The sequence below is a fragment of the Acomys minous genome, assembly GCF_964271855.1.
Source record: "Acomys minous genome assembly, chromosome: 3".
NCBI lineage: Eukaryota > Metazoa > Chordata > Mammalia > Rodentia > Muridae > Acomys > Acomys minous.
In genome coordinates this window covers 13,390,839-13,409,237 of record NC_140485.1, presented here as the reverse complement: position 1 = coordinate 13,409,237, position 18,399 = coordinate 13,390,839, and the positions used below count along the sequence as shown (strand labels likewise).

Here is an 18,399-nt window from a genome sequence, read left to right as displayed (position 1 = left end):
TAGCCAAGATGAAGGCACAAGTCCTAGGTGCCCACAAACATTTGAACAGAACATTTGAGGTGGATCCTATGATTTAAAACAGTAAATTAAGTCAGTAGTTAGGAAATGACAATATCAAAAGCAACCCTTGAGACAAATTTGGCCATGGGAAGATGAGACAACAGTGGTTAAAATATATGTTAACTATAAGCTTTATTTTGAAAACGTTTACTATCACAAACATTAAATAACAGTCGATGTATTATCCACAAGACCTGACTAATTCAAGGTATGGTCAAATTGTATGTCATTTCCTTTGGTTTTGAAAAGAGAAGAATAAAATTAAAACACATGTAATGGCTGAATCCTGTTGTGATTTTACCAGTATTAAATGTAGGCAACTATATTAATTTTGTTATAAGAAAATTCCACTACAGATAGTCTCCACTTGGCACTGTAGGCCACTTAATGCAATGCAGCCAATGCATTTCAAAATGTCTCTGTTATATTTAGAAAACTCTAAAAGCAAAGAATTTTTTTAAAAAGTATTCTTACGAATTAAGTTATTTTATGAGTCCGTTTAAAACAAAATAGACTGTCCTTTTTCCATGGAGAACGTAAAGCATTTTCTGCTACCTGTTTTTGATGCGGAAGTTGGAAGAATCTGTCGTTGGATAATGCCAGGGTATTCATCTGGAGGGTATGGCCATCCAGACATTCCCTTCTTCAGCTTTATTCAGCTGCGTGTTATTAAGCAGCTCAGAGGGGACCACAGGGAAAGGCCACCTTTGGTCGTGCTGTTTGAGACCCATTCCTTCTGAGTGCTTTAGTGTGTTTTAGGGATGCATCTATTGAGAATGGAGGCTGCACAGTGAAGGAGAAGGTGGCCCCAGGTTTCAATTCTAGTTCTCAGGGACATGGAATGTGCTGAATTGTACTTTTCACTATTTGCGACATGGCTTCTGACTTGAGTGGAACGTGTGAAAAGGCTTAGTAAAATAAAGCTGTCTCTTCATACTGGGTGGGCTCCATAGGGAGAGCTTCAAGCTTAGTGGTCGGGGTGGTCAGCGGTCATGGTGTCAGCATCCGGAGCCCAGTGCTGTTAGAGATCATCCTCTCCTTGTACCTGCAGGAAGCTAGCTTGTCTTGCACACTGCTGCTCCATCCTTCTTGCCTACAGCCTTGTGGCATTTTAGAATCTGTTTGTTCAAACTCTTTTCCCTGAAGAAACAGAATAATTGGACGCAGATGACACAAGGACCAAAGCAGTTTCCAGGAACATTGCTTATTAGTACAGACACTTGAGGAAACCAAGCCCATGTCTTACAGGGGGCAGCGAACTTAGTTAAAGAAACCCCGGTTTTGCTCTATTTTCCCATCCCAGCTTGAATTAAATGTCAGAGACATTTACTAAAATAGTATAGGATACAAACTCTTGGGAATGACTTCACATGTGACTGGCCTCTGGTATCTTCCTGTTGCCTCCGGGCCTTGTTAGAACGAAGGATGTTTTTCAGTTCCTAAGCAAGCTAGGAAAGCAAGCACACTTTAAAACAGTCCTGTTACAGCACACATCTTATGAAAGGGACAATTATTTGAAGGGTGTTGACCTCACAAGGATTGGGAAAGCGTTTGGCATCTTGTAAAGTGTGCTTTGATACTGGAGGGCTGTTCTGGGAATGTCACCTTGTCATTGCTATGTCCTTTGCTCCTCAATACACAATGGTAACGCATTGTCCGACATCTTACTTGGACCCTTCTTAGTGTGGCTTTCATTTTGGGAAATAAATACATTCCAGGAAGGATATTTTGTTTCTTAAATACAGTCTACATATGTAGACTTTAATCTGTTCACATTATAGCATAAATAATGCTCAATCTAACTAAGTTAGGTCAGGAAGACATATCATGTGTATTATACACACAAGGGCACATGAAAGCTCAAAGAGGTTAAGTGCTCCCTCAGCGTCCAAGAACTGGTTGAGATGTAGCTGAACTAGACTCACAGTCCCCCATTTGTGATTGTCCATCTGCAATTTGGGAGGCTTAATATCCATGGCCGAAAGAGCTTAATATGTAATTATAGTTAGGCCTACTTTTAAAGCTAGAAGACAAAATAATCATAGAACTGTAAATTTGACTGTCTCTTGCTCACATTTCTAATGTCAAGCTGGAATGTTTATCTCCTTACATAAACGTGGGAGGTGATGCCTTTGAATTAGTGGAAGACAACGTAGCTTCAGTGTCCCTGCCAGTCTATCAAAGGCAGCATTTGCTGTGTACACCTGGAGCTTCACTGATCTTTGCGGTTCACAGTTTGGACCTTGTGCACACTAGGCAAACACCATACCTCACAGGCACAGCCACAGCCCCAAACACAGCCACAACCACAGCCACTGCCGCAGCTACAACCACAGCCACGGCCACAGCCTCAGTCACAGCCATAGCCACAGCCTACAGCCCCTACTCCTAGTTTCTATGCCTAGTCTCATGTCATGAAAGAAGAGTTTCCCACTAGCTCCACTTGGTTCTTATGTCATCTGTTTGGCTTATCTTATAAACCAAGTTAATTCGAGGCTTATTACCTCAGAACAGCAATGCAGCTATTGATTTATATGTAAATGGGAACCTTCACAATGCAGTCAAGTCTGAAGAAATGACAAAACCAAGATACATTTATACTTTCTATAGACAGAAACATCTAATACAATTGTGAAGTGGTTATAATAGGTCTCTAGAGTAGGTCATCTCTAACAGATAAGGAGGAAGGTACAAAGGATAGATCAGAGCCACCTCAGTTTTTCTCATTAAGGATACTGCAGTCCCCCTGTCCTAGTGACTGTGCTGTTGCTGTGAAGGGACACCATGACCAAGACAACTCTTCTGAAAGACAGCTCTTCATTGGGGGCTTGCTTATAATTTTAGAAGTTAAGTCCATCATCATCATGGTGAGAAGTAGGAGCCTGCAGGCAGATGCTGGAGCAGTAACTGAGAGCTATATCCTGAGCCATAAACAGAGACAGACAGACAGACAGACAGACAGACAGACAGACAGACAGACATTGATTGATTGATTCTTGCCTTTACATGGGCTTTCAAAACCTCAGAGCCCACCCCAGTGACACAATTCTTCCAATAAGGCCACACTTCCTAATCCTGTCAAATAATGCCACTCCCTGGCAGCTAAGCACCAAATGTTGGGATTTATGGAGCAGAGCTATGCTACGGGTTCATAAAACAAGCCACGTGGCAGGTCCACATGAGAGGCTTTATTAGGGAGGGGTTACAGAGACTGTGTCTGAGGGAGACCCGAGGAGAAGAAGGGGAAGGGGAACGAGGCACCTTATAAAGTAATGCAGCACATGCTCAGAAAGAGCACATGTGGCTTAGAGGACAGTCACATCTTGGCAGCTGGGGATGATGTGTCCTGCTGCCGCTGAGTTTTTGGGGTGCCTTTAGAGATGCCCTTGGCTTTGCTTGTCGTCAAGTTCCCTGGGGGCCATTCACATAGGTGCCTGGTTGCCAACAGTGACTGTCACTAAAGAGTAGTGTAAAAGCACTGCCAAAACCAGAGGAAGGAACCCAAAGGCCATCACTTTAAGTGATAGTTAACCCTTAACTAAACTCACTTAAAGGATTTTGTGCTTTTCCTTGCATACAGTTTATGGACTTCAGAGCTTAAACAAAGCTGGAAGAAAAACCATGTTTTTGTGTTTTTAAGAAATTGCATTGGTTTTAAAAAAGTAGAATGGAGCTGGACAGGTTGCACAGTGGCTAAGAACCTGGACTGCCCTTGCAGAGGACCTGCTTTCAGTTCCAAACTGTCTTCTGTTGCAATTAAACTCCATTGACCAAAAGCAGGCTGAGGAGGAAAGGATGTATTGAAACCCATAGTTGAAGTCTGTTCTGGAGGGAGCTTAGGCCAGGGACTGAAGCAGAGGCCATACAAAAATGTAACTTTCTGCCTTTCTCTCCATGGCTTGCTCAGCCTGCTTCTTTGTACAAGTCAGGACCATCTGCCTAAACTATGTCCTCCTACATCAGTCATGAATCAAGTAGGCCAATCCGATGGGTGCAGTTTCTCTATTGAAGCTCCCTTTTCTCAGATGACCGTGACCTGTGTCAAGATGCCAACAAGCAAACCAACAACAAAAACAACACATGCACACCAACAAAAATGAACCAACACACCAGTACCCAAATTAAATAAATCATAGCTGCTTGTAACTCTAGTTCTGGGAGATCTGACTGACCTGCACAGGCATCTACACTCATGTGCGTACACACATGTGCACAAAAACATTCCCCAAAAATAAATAAATAAATAAATTGAAGTGGAAGCAACTTCCCTTAGATTTACAGTCCCTATACTTTCTTTTTAATTTTTAAATAATTTGTTCACTTTACATTCCTATTGTAGTCCCTCCTTCATCGCCTCCTGATCCCACCCTCCCTCCCTCATTCACTCTCCCTCCCTCCCCTAGTCCTCAGAAAGGGGAGCCCTCCTCCCCTAACATCTGACCTTAGCCTATCAAGTCTCATCTGTACTACCTGTATCTTCTTCCTCTGTGGCTTGGCAAGCCCACCCCGCCAGGGGGAAGTGATCAGTGTGTTTGGGGTTGGGCAGCAGAGTCTTTGTCAGAAGTGGTTCCCCCCTCCCCATATTGCAGGACCCACAAGGAGACTGTGCTGCCTATCTACTGCAGCCCCTTGTTGACTTTAGTGTAAACATCTGAAAGTTTCAGATGACACCATTTTGAACACACAGGATGACCTCCTGTAGGGTTGAGGTTTATTTATGCTGTATTTCTTTAACTGAGACTTCTTTTTCAGCCATAGAGTAATACCTTTAGGGCAAAAAGCATAGGACAACTGTTACTTTCACATGCATATAGTGCCAATATATTGTGTTTTCTCCATATATGGTCTTGACTCAGTTCCATTATGGATAGCCCTAAACTTTATCCTCATCGGATGATGCCTGTGTAATAACAGCAGTGGCCTATTTATAAAACAGCTTAGCCAGTGTCTAACTACATGGAATCTTGATTAAATTTAATAGTTCATTGTGGGTGCATTTATTTTAATAAGAAAATAGTTCTTAAAAGAAAGGATCCTTTGAGTCTTTGAATTCCAGCCTGCCCGATCCACAGCTTCTTCCCTGTTTTATGCAGTCTTGTCTTGTAGTCTTCAGACTTAACACGTATTCGTGCCTGAGGCAACTTTCAAAAAGATTATTCAAGCAAAGATAAAATAAAAACCTTTCCTTTGAAATACTCTGATAATTAAAGTGAAAGTTGAGTCTGTAAAATAGTTTTCTTTTTCTTTTGAGAAGTTTGATTCATGTTGGTGACAGTTTTACCTAATTGAGGGCAAGAGAGCCAGTCCAAGGGCAAATGAATGGCAAACTAAGGAGGTTCGGCATAAGAGGCCTCTGAGGTTACCTCTTAACGGGGATAAGACAGCCATGCATTCCATAAGGATAAGTCAAGGTGTTATTCCTCTTCCACAGGACTCAGGTGCCATTGTGAGCTGCACACACTTGGAGAAGGTGGGTGGGCAGAGGTGCAGGGCATAGAAAATTGTGAGAGTTATTCAGCCTAGGAGTTATGCATAAGCCCAGTCAGCCGCAAAGCAACGTAGAGAATGGAAACTTGTTCTGCAGACTGCATTCCAGGCAAGCAGTGGGCTTTGTCCTTTGAGAACCGAACACTGGGACGTTTGGAGACTCTGGAGGGAAGAATACGTGTACACAGAGATGGTGCTTCCATGTTATTTAGCAAATATTAATTTCCTGTCCTGGGTCGTCTTTAGGGTTGGTTGGGAGTTCATCCAAAAAGAAAGATACTCGTTCATTGTATATTGATATCCAATATATTGGTTCCACAATAGAAAATAGAGTCCAGGTCCTTATGGAGGTCATTATAAGTGAAGGTCAAGTTAACAAATGTGTGTGTGGGGGGGGGGGCGGAAAGACAGTGGAGTGCTATAGAAAAGGAGGTACAGATTCCTAGTGAACTTGACTTGAGTTGACTCTGCCTCTGTAAGGGAAACCAGCAATTAGCGCCTCATTTAGCACAATCAAGAGACTCTCCCAAAAACATGCCCACAAGGCATCCTAATCTACACAGTCCCACAGTGACACTCTTCCCAGGTCATTCTAAAGGGTGTCAAGTTGACAATTAAAACTAAAGATCACGGATCCCTTTTCCAGACTTCATACTGGAGAATAAAGCTGGAAAGAAAAGCTTAAAAGGAATTACCCAGTAACTTCAGGCCCTCAGTCTTGACTCCTGGTGTTGTTTGGACAGCAAAGCTGTACGTTATAGACAGAAGGCCACCTCTGTTACTTACCTTCTCACTCATCCCTGGTGCCCTTCTGGGTTCTTTGTCCTCTGGACCTCCTCGTCTGTTAGGTGAATACTCTTACCAGTTGGTCTCAAGCTTTAGTGTATATCAGTGTTGCCTCCCCAGCTGACTATGCCTTGGCTTCCAGAGCTCCTTCTCCTAGGAGTCTGACTTAGAAAAGCTCAGTGGAGCCTGCACACAGCTATAAGATCCACACCACATCCCCATCAGCAATGGCTGCCTGGGTACCTGTGCTAGTTTCTTGGAAGGAAGAATTTCTTTTGGTTCATGGTTTGGGAAAGTAAAGTCTATCACAGTGGCCAAGAAAGATACTGTTGAGTTAATGGAAGCCGAATCATATGGCTGGGACTGCTCTGATCTCAGTAGAGCAGGCAATAAGAGAAAGGGTAATGTGTAGGAATTTCTCCTTTTTCTCTTCTTGGTCAGTCTGGCACCCCAGCCCATCGTGCTGCCTTCATTCGGGTTGAGTCTTCCCTTCTTAGCTAAATCTATTCAGAAACATTCTGAAAAGACACACCCAGATGCTCACTCCATGATTCCAAATGCAGCAGGCTGACAGTGAGGCTTGACCATCACAGTACCCTCCTGAGAACTATGGACTTCTGGTGAGTCAAGCGAGCCTGAGCCCTCTTTGGGTTTCTGCCATAGGCTCCTATTTGAATCCCCACTCTTGGAATCCAGCAGCAACGACCAACATCCTGAAGTGTGTTCCAGGGGAGAAACCGAAGCTGAGGCGGATGTTATCCAAAGCTGTTCTTGTGGTCTCCACCCTGGTGTCTCTTATGTTTCCAAGTACAGGAACTCTTCTCACCTCAGAAATTTCTGGTTAGAACGCCTGGAACCAAGAACCAGAAGGATTTTTCTATGATCTGTTTGTACCCTCTTCCCCAAACTGAAGGTTCTCTTTGCGCATGGACATTTTGTTTTGTTTCGCCAGAACTTAATAGAGTACCCCAGTGTGAGAGCAAGGCGGGCTCAGCGCTCTGACACGCAGCTGTGTACGGCTAACAACTACCAGTAAGGGAGAGATTGTTTTGATGAATGGTTTATATCCATCAAGGTTCCCTTGTGCACATGAAGATTTTAGGGAATTCTTTGTTGTTGTGGTGGTGGTGGAGGTGGTGGTAGTGGTGGAGGTGGTGGTGGTGCTTGGTAGGATCATCAAGGGTGTGAGGGTAGATTACTGTTTAATCTAATGTGGATGTAGTTGCAGATACTCAGGAGACCAAGGCAGAGGACTGATTGAGTTCAAGACTTCAGAGTCAATCTGAGCAGCATGGTGAGACTTTGTCTCCAAAACAAACGACAAACAACCCAATTGTTGCAAGCTCATAAGTCTATAATGTTCACAAGTATCCCGGGATCACCTAATTTCATTTCTCAAGGCTGTTGAGGTTAACAGTGTTCATCTAAAGGACCAAGCCCTGATAAAAATGCTGCTGGTTTTTACTGTACCCGACAGGCCATAAGATGTACTTTATTTTAGAGGCAGAATCCAGGAGATATTTTTACTCTGAAAAATATTTTTTAGTATCTAAAAGTTCTACAAAAGCAAGTATGTTGTTATTGAATTAGAGGACTAGTTTAATTATAGACTTCTCTCCTCCTGGAGCTCCTCCTACATATGTACTCTCTCCATCGTTATGTGTAGGGAGCCATGTTCTAATGTGTCTAAGTAATGTGTCTCATTCTAAGAAGCGTGTTGTTAGATGTTTTGGCTGTGTGAACATCCTGGAGTGCAGTACCACATGACTTAGGTCAGTCACTCTACACAGTCTCTTGATGCCATCATGAGATGTGGCAGAGACATGGGCTGGATGAGGCACAGGTGAAGCACAGCACAAAAGCTAACCACTTTTACTGGTAGGAATACTCCGTATCTCAAGAATTAAGAAGAGTTGTGTACTAAGTACATAAGATATGAAAATTCCTCCTATTTTCATTATCACTTTTATGCACTGCAGATAATTTTATATCTATACTTTTGCCCGAATGGCATTATAAAATTTCCTACCACTAGTATCACAACAAACATATGAGTACTGTGTGGTGTTGCGTTGACATGATGGCTGTATTGGCACCAAGAGATCTGAATTTTATGACTCTATTAAACTCTGATGGGACTTGCCATGTCTCATGGGCCCCTCATGAAGTGTGTGACTGTGTGTGAATTCTCTCACTGCTCCTATATGTTTTGTGTCATATTAAATAAAAATTTCTTCATCTCCACTTCTGTAATTCATCGCCAGGAGAGGGATTTATATGTTAATGACAGCTTTATTTCTACAATGTAAAAACACTATTAAGCCAGAGATGGGCTTGATAGGCAGTTAGGAGCACAAACCTTAGAAGGCACTGTGCAGTTCTTTGCCATGGGTACTCCCAACCTCTGCTGAGAGCTGTCTCCCTTGTCATTATGGCTCCCGAACATGAACAATTACTTGCATCTTTCAGAGAGACTGAGCTTGCAGGCAAGAAGTGATTAACAGTGGATTATCAGACTAGAAATCCTCAGTCATGGGCAAACTACTCTAATACAGTTTCGATCATTTAACCTGTTTAAGAGGATTTGGGAGGCCTAGATATGTGCTCAGATGCCATGCGCGAGAAATGCTACAGTCAAGCAACCAACATCCAAGCAATCTGGGGAAGTGAAACAGCTTCCTTTGGGGAGTGCTTGCACTTTGTTGTTTTCTGTTTCTTTGAAAACTGATCATCACAGACTGAGTTACTTTGCTGGTCTCAGAACATGCTACCCCAGCACATGGTACCTTGGCATACAGTGTAAATTAAGCTGAGGGAAACTGCATGATGGTCACTCTCTGACCATTCTTTTTTTTTTCCTGTAAGAGCCTCTCAAACTGAGAGAAAGGGAAGGATAACACAAGGATAACAGGAAGGATGTGGAAAACGTGGTTTGATAAGTAACGCTGTGTTTGTACCCCATTACTCACCTGTTATAATTTCTTCACGGCTGTCCACTTAAAATGAAACCTTTGAACAAAGCATAGTTTTCTCCTATTTCTGTGGGTCTTTATTTCTGAGAATTCTATTTCATGTACAGCTTATTAAGTAACTTTATTATGCCTTGATTATGATCTGTCTTTAGCTACGGGAGTGGCAGTTATTAGACTTGATTTGGGCAAGTCTATGTCATTCCTATAATATGCTAGCAGCTAATTGACCGTATGTAAACCAAGCTGGTCTCCAGCTGCCCCAGATAACGCATCATATTTTCCACCCACCTCATAAAGCCCTGATATAAGGATGCCTAGTCTACGATCATAAAGTGCCCTAGTGCATTGATAAAAAACATTTTTATTTATTTATTTTAACATTTTATTTTTTATTATTTTTTTCTTTTTTAAACATATATTAGTACACATATGTACAATAATCTACCTAAGCAAAAAGAACCATGAAACAATCAGGAATTATATTAATGTTACATTCATAGTGTTTTGGCTATTTGTATTTGTCAACCTTGAAGAAAACATCTTTTGTATCTTAGTGCAAATTCTGAATGCAAATCAATATCTGTCATATCTCATCTCTATCAACTTAAGACATCTATCTAGACCTAAAAACATCTTAACCCCTAAACCACTAAACTTAATTGTAAAACTAAACTATCTGGTCTTCAACCTCATCAGAGACTTGAGAAGGAATTAATTATCTGAGTAGACAGGAAGTGCAGGTTAGCAACTTCCAAAATGAGAACATGACAGAGATAGTTTGCTGCCTCAACAGTCACCCAAAACTCTCTATAGCACTGAAGCATCATCTGCAGCCTTCTGGTCCAGTGTATCTGATAGACATCTTTGTGAGGCAGGAACTATTAAGGACTTGCTTACTCTGTCTTGGCAGAGTGTGACTGTCAACTCCGCCTGCATTCAAGCTGCCCATTTTTAGGCAGAATTCTGTCTGTGGCAGAAACGAGGACATTTTACCCCCTGTGGCTTGTTTGCCACATTTGGACCTGTCTCCATAAGGAGGTTTTTTTCTTTGTTGCTCTTCATCTTCTTTGAGGTAGGCTGGACATTGCCAGAAGTTAACCTGTATAAAGACATTTTTTAAAAGTGTATATTCATCAAAAAGTGTAAGTATCTCTTAAATAAAGTCACAGTTGGATCATAATTCTGATCCGTTTTGAGGTGGAGGAGGTGGAGACAAACACTGGTTGTGTTCCTTCTTTCTCCTTTTGCTTCCATGCGCTGTTATTTATGAACTCTAAGAATTATTGTCCATCAGCGGACCTTCACACTGGATCCGTAGTGGCTAAAGCCGGAGGCTTTTGTAGAGGTGGCCTAGAACCCACGAAGGACTAATTCTAGCATCGCCACAGTCTGTTTCATTTTCAAAAGCAAGAAGAGCTGAACCCGTCAGCCTCAGCTGGAGACACTTCTTCTTGCAGCGTCAGTCAGTGCAGAACTGGCCTAAGCTGAGAAGTGATTGTGTGTGGTCAGCTCTCCTGTCACACACTCCTGTCAACTACCTCTCTCCCCACAAAGCCGAAGGGACTATATGGAAGCAAAAAGAATTCAAGAGCTGGAGGATGGGAAGGGACCTTGATAAATGCCGTCTTCTCAACCTGACACAGCCATAGTAACCATTAACCCTTTTACCGAGGTGGCTGGTTGTGTTACCTGCACAAGATCTAGCCATCCAAAGTGCTAGCGCTGATTGGATAGGCATGGTCCTCTTAAGGGCCCAACACCACCCAAGGAATTATTGATAGTCGGCAGTTTCTGGGCCAAGGAGCATCATTATTTGAGGGTGTGGCCAGTGATAGGTGCCTATGTTCTACAGAGGATGGCCCACAGACCCTTATGCATGTGAGCAGCACTAGTTGGACTTAGTGGGTTATTAGAAAGAGAGCGCATAGGGAAGGGAGTGGACGTGGAATCTGTTTGGGAAAGGAATATCAGGTAGATAGGATCATAATTTCTTATGTACATGTATGAAATTCTGAAGGAATTTTTTTTTAATGAATGTAGCTTTCTGAAATGTAATGCAAGTTTCATCACTGAAGAAGCTGTTGTTAAGTGCTGGATGACAAGAGCTCGTAGTTAATGTGTGAGAGGCTTCCTGTTGACAGTAAAGAAATTAAAGCCCAGAAGAGGAAGGGAAACAGTTTACAGCTTTACTTGTCATTTCTTACGGCTTGTTCTTGCCAAGAACTCTGGTAGAAAATACAGACACTTTAAGAACAGATTTTATGAAAAGAAATAATTTGTTAAATGTCATCTTTCTTTCAGCTTAGAGAATGTCTTTCCCCTCAATATAAAATCTGTGGTTAGTATAATTTTCTTTATTTTAAAATAGAGGGAAGATTTTTTTCAATCACTAAAAACTTCATTTCCAACTCTTAACTAGTGCATGTGTTTAGATATGTATCTGTGTTAATCGATTTGCATCTTGGGGAGAGAGAGAGAGAGAGAGAGAGAGAGAGAGAGAGAGAGAGAGAGAGAGAGAGAGAGAGAGAGAGAGAGAGAGAGAATATACACCTACAAGCTTTATTTTGTTGGCTTACAGTTTTATTAAAACATTTAGTCCAGCATCATTTGGCCAAGGGCTATGAGTCTGTAATGGGACAAGACTTTGGGCCAGGAGCATCCTGTAGGGCAGTGCAAAGGAGTGTAGAGAAGCAGATAAGTTTCCTAACCGAGCTCCTCCAAACCCAGCAAGCTATAAATCTATAATTGTGTCAGTGCATTCATAAGGCCAGTGACCTCCCAAAGCTTAGGGAGCAAGCCTCCCACACATACGCTTTTGAGGGGCTTTTAGCATCTAAACTATAATAGGGTAAAACTGTTGAGATCATGTTTGCTCTTCTGTTTGCTTAACAACATGTTGGGAGTATTTATATTTGCTTTACAAAAGCTGTGAATATTTTTAGGAGCCCTTTTGCTTTTCCACTGTTAGGCAAACAGTCATTACTTTTCAGCTTTGATTTTAATACACACTGGAGTATTCAAATGTGTAGTGTATTTAACTGATTGCTTAGTTAGGCTTCTAGACAGCCAGTGTTTTTCTACCTTAAATGGCACAATTGTATTTTTGTCCACAGGATTTGCATACATTGAGTTATAATCAATTCTATTGGGAAAATTGCCATTGGTGTTGGGGCCTTTCAAGAGCATAGAAATTAATTGCAAAATTCTTTTCTCCCTGAAGTATACAAGAATACTCTCGCCCTCGACTCTCCACACTATTACTTATTACCATTTTCTTAGTCTTGCACTCCATATGTGCTTTGTGAAAAGGCTATTTGATGGCTTGATGAAGGTGGAGATATTTTTAGCAAATGGGGAAATTAACATTAATGATATGTCAGTGTTAAATTGGACTCTAGCTAGAAGGAAAACTAGGCATTTGAGAGTTCAGGGTGCTCTGATGATAGCCTTCGTCTGTTTTTAAAACGTCAGAGGTTCTTTGTAAAGAATCAAACAGCTAACTCACTTTTGGTCAGTGGAGATTCTTTGTCAACTTCTTGTCTGAGAAAAATAATCTTGAGTGTTTTTACCGTTATTGTTAGAGGAGGGTGGGGTTAATAGTTCCCCATGGAATGACTTCAGCCCAAGGTGAAAGTTGAGAGATTACTTGCGGTTAATAAAATTCCTATGTGCAGCAGGATGTATTTGAATGAAAATGAGGACACAACTACTCTAAGGTGTAGTTAAGGAGAAGGCTTTTATTGTAGATATGATGGAGAGGGTAGTCGGAGGCAAAAGAAAGGGTCTCAAACTGAACTGGGCCAAGAGAAGAGGAAGAGGTGGGGAAGACTGAGAGAGGAAGAGAACCAAGAGAGCGCGGGACAGAGAATTTGGGGAAGGAATGTGAAGCGTCTGGGATGGAGAGGTTTAGGGTAGGAGGCAGGAATGGTGGTAGTGGGAAGAGCGGGGAACAGCCACCGCTACTGAGTGAGTTTGGACCTGGTAGTATGGTTCATTGAAAACTGTATATTGTCGAGTATACAGCCAAGAATACAAAGCAACACATGTACTGCTTTGTTCAGAAACAGAAGACACAACATGGCGGCTGTCCTGGTTTGCTTGGGGCAAGCTGCAGGATTCTATTTGTTGCTTAGATACAACGTTATAGAGACACAGTGGACCTTGGAAACAATCCGTTTGTTCCAAACTGTTGTGGAGAACCACAAAGGTCTTACCCGTGTTTGTTATTTGCTGCGTTCCCAGTCTCTTGACTATATGACAGACCTTTTTGGAAACCCTATGTAGTTTCAGGAGGCCTGTGCTTGTGTTCTAGAGCCACAGTATAAAAGATCACTACATATCCTGAGAGAGGCTGACATTTTTCTCTTACAGAAGTTTCAAATGAAGGTGTCTTCAGGCCCAATTCCCTTAGACTCTTAGGAGAAGTCATTCCTGCCCTTTTTCACCTTCTGGCGTCCCCTCCAACACTCCTTGACTTGTGGCTGTGTCACTCTAGTCTCCCCTTTCATGGTCACATGGCTTCTTCTGCCTCTGCCTAATGTCTCTCTTATAATAGCATTTTCAATTGTAGTTAGAGCATACACTAATGATACAGGACTAGCTTCCCATCTCAGGACCTTTAGTCACGTTTTTGATGTCCTTTTCTGCCCTGTAAGTTAAAGTTCACAGTGTGCTTGGGGAGCCATTATGTGGCCCCCCTGCCCCCATCCCAGCCAGGTACCTTGGATACACCTGGTTTCATATACTGTCCTCTGTGCACCCTACACATAAAAATGAGGTACGTGCTCAATAACAAATATTCTGGTCAAAGCTGGCCTAGGACATTAGAGTGGGAGGGAGTATTTTCTTTGTAGTTAATTCCACATACTTGGGGTAGGCAGTATCAATGCCAAATACAGTAACCACTCCATAAAGCATGAAGGATAGTTTATTCTCAGCCAGATATGTGACTTCAGCCTTTCCTTAGAAATGTGGACTCTGTTCCCCAGGAATGGCATTTCCCCTCCTTGAAAGTGGTTGAATGAACTTCGATGGACCCAGAACAAAAGAAAGTCATAAATCAACGCATTTACCAAATGCATTGGTAGAGACAGCAGCCAGGGAGGTTACAGCAACGTAAGAAAAACACTGTTTAAGAGCAGATGCTTTCTGGTTGCATTCTAAGTTTTGGAGTTGGCGAAAAGCTAATAGTCTGCAGAGAGCAGCTCCGAATGTTTTATTTGGTAATCAGAAGGATGTTGGGTCAGATGAGGAGCTGGGTGGTGAATGGCCATCCTGAGGGAAATTCTGCTTAGCATGTGCAACCCTGCAGCCAGGACGTCCTGATCAGCTGGTCAGTCCACAGGCTCTTCAACATTGGGATTTTATTTTATTTTTTCAGAGAATTTTAGGTGACAGCATTACAGTGAGTCTTGAAGATGACCTTATGTCTGGTGAGGAACACAGTTTAAAATCACATCATCAATTGAGCAATTCATCAGGTTTAAATAAAGATGCCGGACAGAGTAGCTAAAACCAAACAACTCTCTTCTTCAGTTTGCTCCAGCTATGCTGTGTGGTTCTCAGGCCATCTTCATGGTTGTGCATGGCCTTGACTATTTAGCCTCTCAGCAGGCCCCCTTGGGTCTTTTGTGCTCTTGTACTTGGTGGTTTCTCACCATGTTCTGTAGAAGGAGCTTTCTGCCATCTTCTTTGCAGTAAGCCCGTCTTGACCACATTTCCCCTCTTAGCTTCCAAGCCCTCTCCAGTTTTGAGAGAGTGTCCTTGGCTGCCTGTGTAAAACAATCTGCCCAGTTGTGTAAGAATGCAGACAATGGGCCCGTGTAAAGTCCGCTGGCTTCCTTCCAGTAGCTGCTCTGTGTGTTTACACTGGAAAGGCTGCCTCTTTGTGTCAAGCTCTTTGATGGTCATTCCTTTGAAATCTCCGCCCTCCTCAGGTGGTTCCTTTTCCTTGGGGCCTATACAGTGAGGTAATGCTTTTCTATCCAAGTGGAGTAGGTGAAGAAGGTAGTTAAACCTTCAGGCCTCTTGTAGGTGGGGACTTCCAAGGCAAGCTGAGAATGTACATGGAAGACGTTTTGGCCTGGACCATAATCACTTAGCTGCCTGGGCGATTTGAGGTAATAACAAAAAGGGAGTAATGGCCAGTGTTCTCCTCATCTCTTCAAGAGGTAACAGCTCATACTTTGATTTGTCTCTGCATCCAGTTGAATAACTCAACACCTTTATTGGCTTCTTATTTCAAAAATCATTTCCTTGGTTCAACATTTTCTGGGGCCACGTCTTCATCTTCACTGCATTTTCCCAAAATGCCTTATTCCTTGGTTTGACCCTTAGATCTCTGAAAAATTAAATCAGAAATGGCTCCCACCACTATTGCTGATGTTATCCTTAGACGGCAGAGCCAGCGACCAGCATCCTTTGGTCCTGATCTTCCCTCAGCTGCTGCAGCTCCCAGAGGCCTGCCTGTGTTTAGGCCACTGTGCATGGAATGAGTACTCTAGTAGGAGTCGAACACTTCGGGAGTGAGCACAGTAGAAAAGGTGGAGAATGAACCCCCTTTTCTGGGTGTGGAAGTCTAGGTACTTGTGCCAATCCTGGGAGAAGTAGAATGAAACCAGTAAAAGACAACATCGATGCCCAGAAATTCTCTTTTCATGTTTGACCTAAGTCTTTTATATCAGAAGTCTCTGTTTGAAAATTAAACCAAAGATAAAAAGTGCAAGGGAGAGTTGGCATGAGTTAGAACATCCTAGAACACATGAATGTCAATAGAGACATCCTTGCTACTTCATGTTCACTCTGGCAAATCCGCAGAGTGTCCTTTTGAGTTTCTCCAATCCTTCTCCTTTCCTCTTCCTTTTCTCCATAGCCAGGGTCTTTCTTTGTTGCCCCGATGGCCTTGAACTCCCATTTCAGCTGCTCAAGTGGTTGGAATTCTAAGTGCGACACTGTTTCTGCCTCACCATGTCGCCTTTTATTAAAAAGTTACTTTGTCTGTTTGTGGTTGTAGGGGTTGAACCCAGGGCCTCACACATGCTAAGCATACAACCTCCTAAGCTAAGCCCCGTCCTCACGACATTGCTTTTTGGTGTATTGTGCTGACAGTGGCTTCCTGTGTGTGGATTCTGAGGTGATCCATGCGATCATTTCTCTCTGCAGGTATTTCACAGTGTGTGAAGTGTTTGTCCAGCTTTAAAGACAAAGAGAAGGGATGCTGGGGTCAGAGGATAGGAAGACACTGGGAAGAAGATCCCTTGCAAACTTGACACACACTTAAAGAAAACAAACACGAAATGTCTGTGCTATGGTTATTTTGTGCACTAATAAGACATTTTGCTCTTTCCCCAGGTCTTGAATATCATCATGGCCAAACCGTATGAATTTAACTGGCAGAAGGAAGTGCCCTCTTTCTTGCAAGAAGGAGCAGTTTTTGACAGATACGAAGAGGTAACAGAGTGCTATTATTTTTTTCCCCTCTCAAAACAGTCTAACAATTACCTAATGTTTATCAGAGTCCTGAGTATTCTTTCATATAAGGAACATCTTTGAGGCTTATAAATGATAATGCCTAGAAGGTAAGGAATGGGGTGCAATGATATTCCTCAGTGACTTTTTGAATGATCACCCTGTGCCCGAGAAAACAATAGCAACGATGGGTGTCATTTATTGCATGACCTCCTTGTGCCAAGCTGCCTCCTCAGTACTCTGCGTGCATTATTTCAGTTCACCGACGGAGCTCCTTATAAGGTGGTGGCTACCGTTGTGGTTTTACAGATGGGGTTCATGTGGTAACAGTTTGGTTTAATGGAGTGCCTTTGGCGAGCTTCTCTCGTAAACCTTTCTATTAAACATAAATGAGGCAGTGACTGGACTTGATGCTGGTCGTTTGTTTGCTTGTTTCATTTGTACTGACTGTTACAACCAAGCTTCGCATACCTCTGCTTCTGTGACAAAATAGCAGTGGCTCCAGGCTTTCTGTGCAGCCAGGCATCAAGCCACACTTATGTTAGACAGGATAGAAAGGTGAGTTTGAAGACAGGAATTTGAGATGACCTAGGGAAAGGTATATGATGAAAGTGGTGTTTTCTACAAGGCAGAATAAAAAGTAAACCGAATGCACTTAGAGCATTCCATTCCATGGATTCCTTTCAAATCACTGAAGTATTGTGGCTGACACCCAGCGCCCCACCCCCATCCCCGCCCCCACCCCCGGCTGAGGTGCAGAGTGTCATAGACCGAAACCTTTTGCCCTGGAACTTGGTCATGGCGGCTGACTTGAATTCTTCTTTCCACCCTGCGTCTTATTCTGTGAGTCACATTTTCAGGAAACCAAATGCAAAGAGCAGAGGATGAGCCGAGATGCCTTTGTCACTCTTTCTTACCTTGAGTCCAGATATTGAAGTGATGGGCTTCATGTCTGTAACTTTACCACAAACGAATTAAGTGCCTCCCACTGTCAGACAAACCAAGACAATATCCTGCCACCAGAAGCCAGGGCTGAATTGCTTGAGGGTTTTCTTCTGGCCTTTTTTTTTTTTTCCCCTTCTGGCCTTTTTGTTCTGTTTCATTTTGTGATTTGTTTCTTTCCCTTTCCTCTCCTATGGTTGACATCATGGAATATATTTTTAAGAACTAAACTGGGTACTGTTTTTCCTCTGTTTATATGGCTTTCATGACTCTGTGCTGGAGATGGGGGTGGGAGGTGGGGGAAGGGAGAAGAAAAGAAAAAAAAGTGACAGTTTTGTTTTGTTTTTTATAATTTTCCTCTTCCCTGCTCCCCCACAGTCTTGTTTCCCACTAGTTTCCTGCGCATACCCTCTGTGGTAATCATAGCCAATCCCTCATGAACTGTTTTCTCCTCCCGAGATACATCTGCTCCTCTTCATTAATTGGTGAACTCCTATTCATCCCTCAGGACCCAGATGAGAAATCTTCACTTGTGGGATATGTCCTTGACCTTTCAATATGCTAGAACTCCTTTGTGCTAACAGGAGTCTGCTTTCATGAGTTGTACTGCCATCACACTTTACTTAATGTTTCTGCCTTTTAAAAAATAGTTGCCTTCCTTGAGGTTGTGGACTAGATTTTACTC

At 42.6% G+C, this 18,399-nt stretch overlaps 1 protein-coding gene across 13 annotated transcripts in view; it reads left to right on the top strand.

The window, feature by feature from the left end:
* The window catches only part of PLCB4 (phospholipase C beta 4), a 370,866-nt gene that overhangs the window by 210,007 nt on the left and 142,460 nt on the right, over positions 1-18,399 (top strand). For all 13 annotated transcript variants that reach the window (XM_084776848.1, XM_084776846.1, XM_084776843.1 and 10 more), the window contains one exon: positions 16,656-16,754. In XM_084776848.1, the coding sequence (XP_084632974.1) occupies positions 16,671-16,754 (84 nt within the window). In that variant the 5' untranslated portion in view covers positions 16,656-16,670. The remainder of the gene's footprint in view (positions 1-16,655; positions 16,755-18,399) is intronic.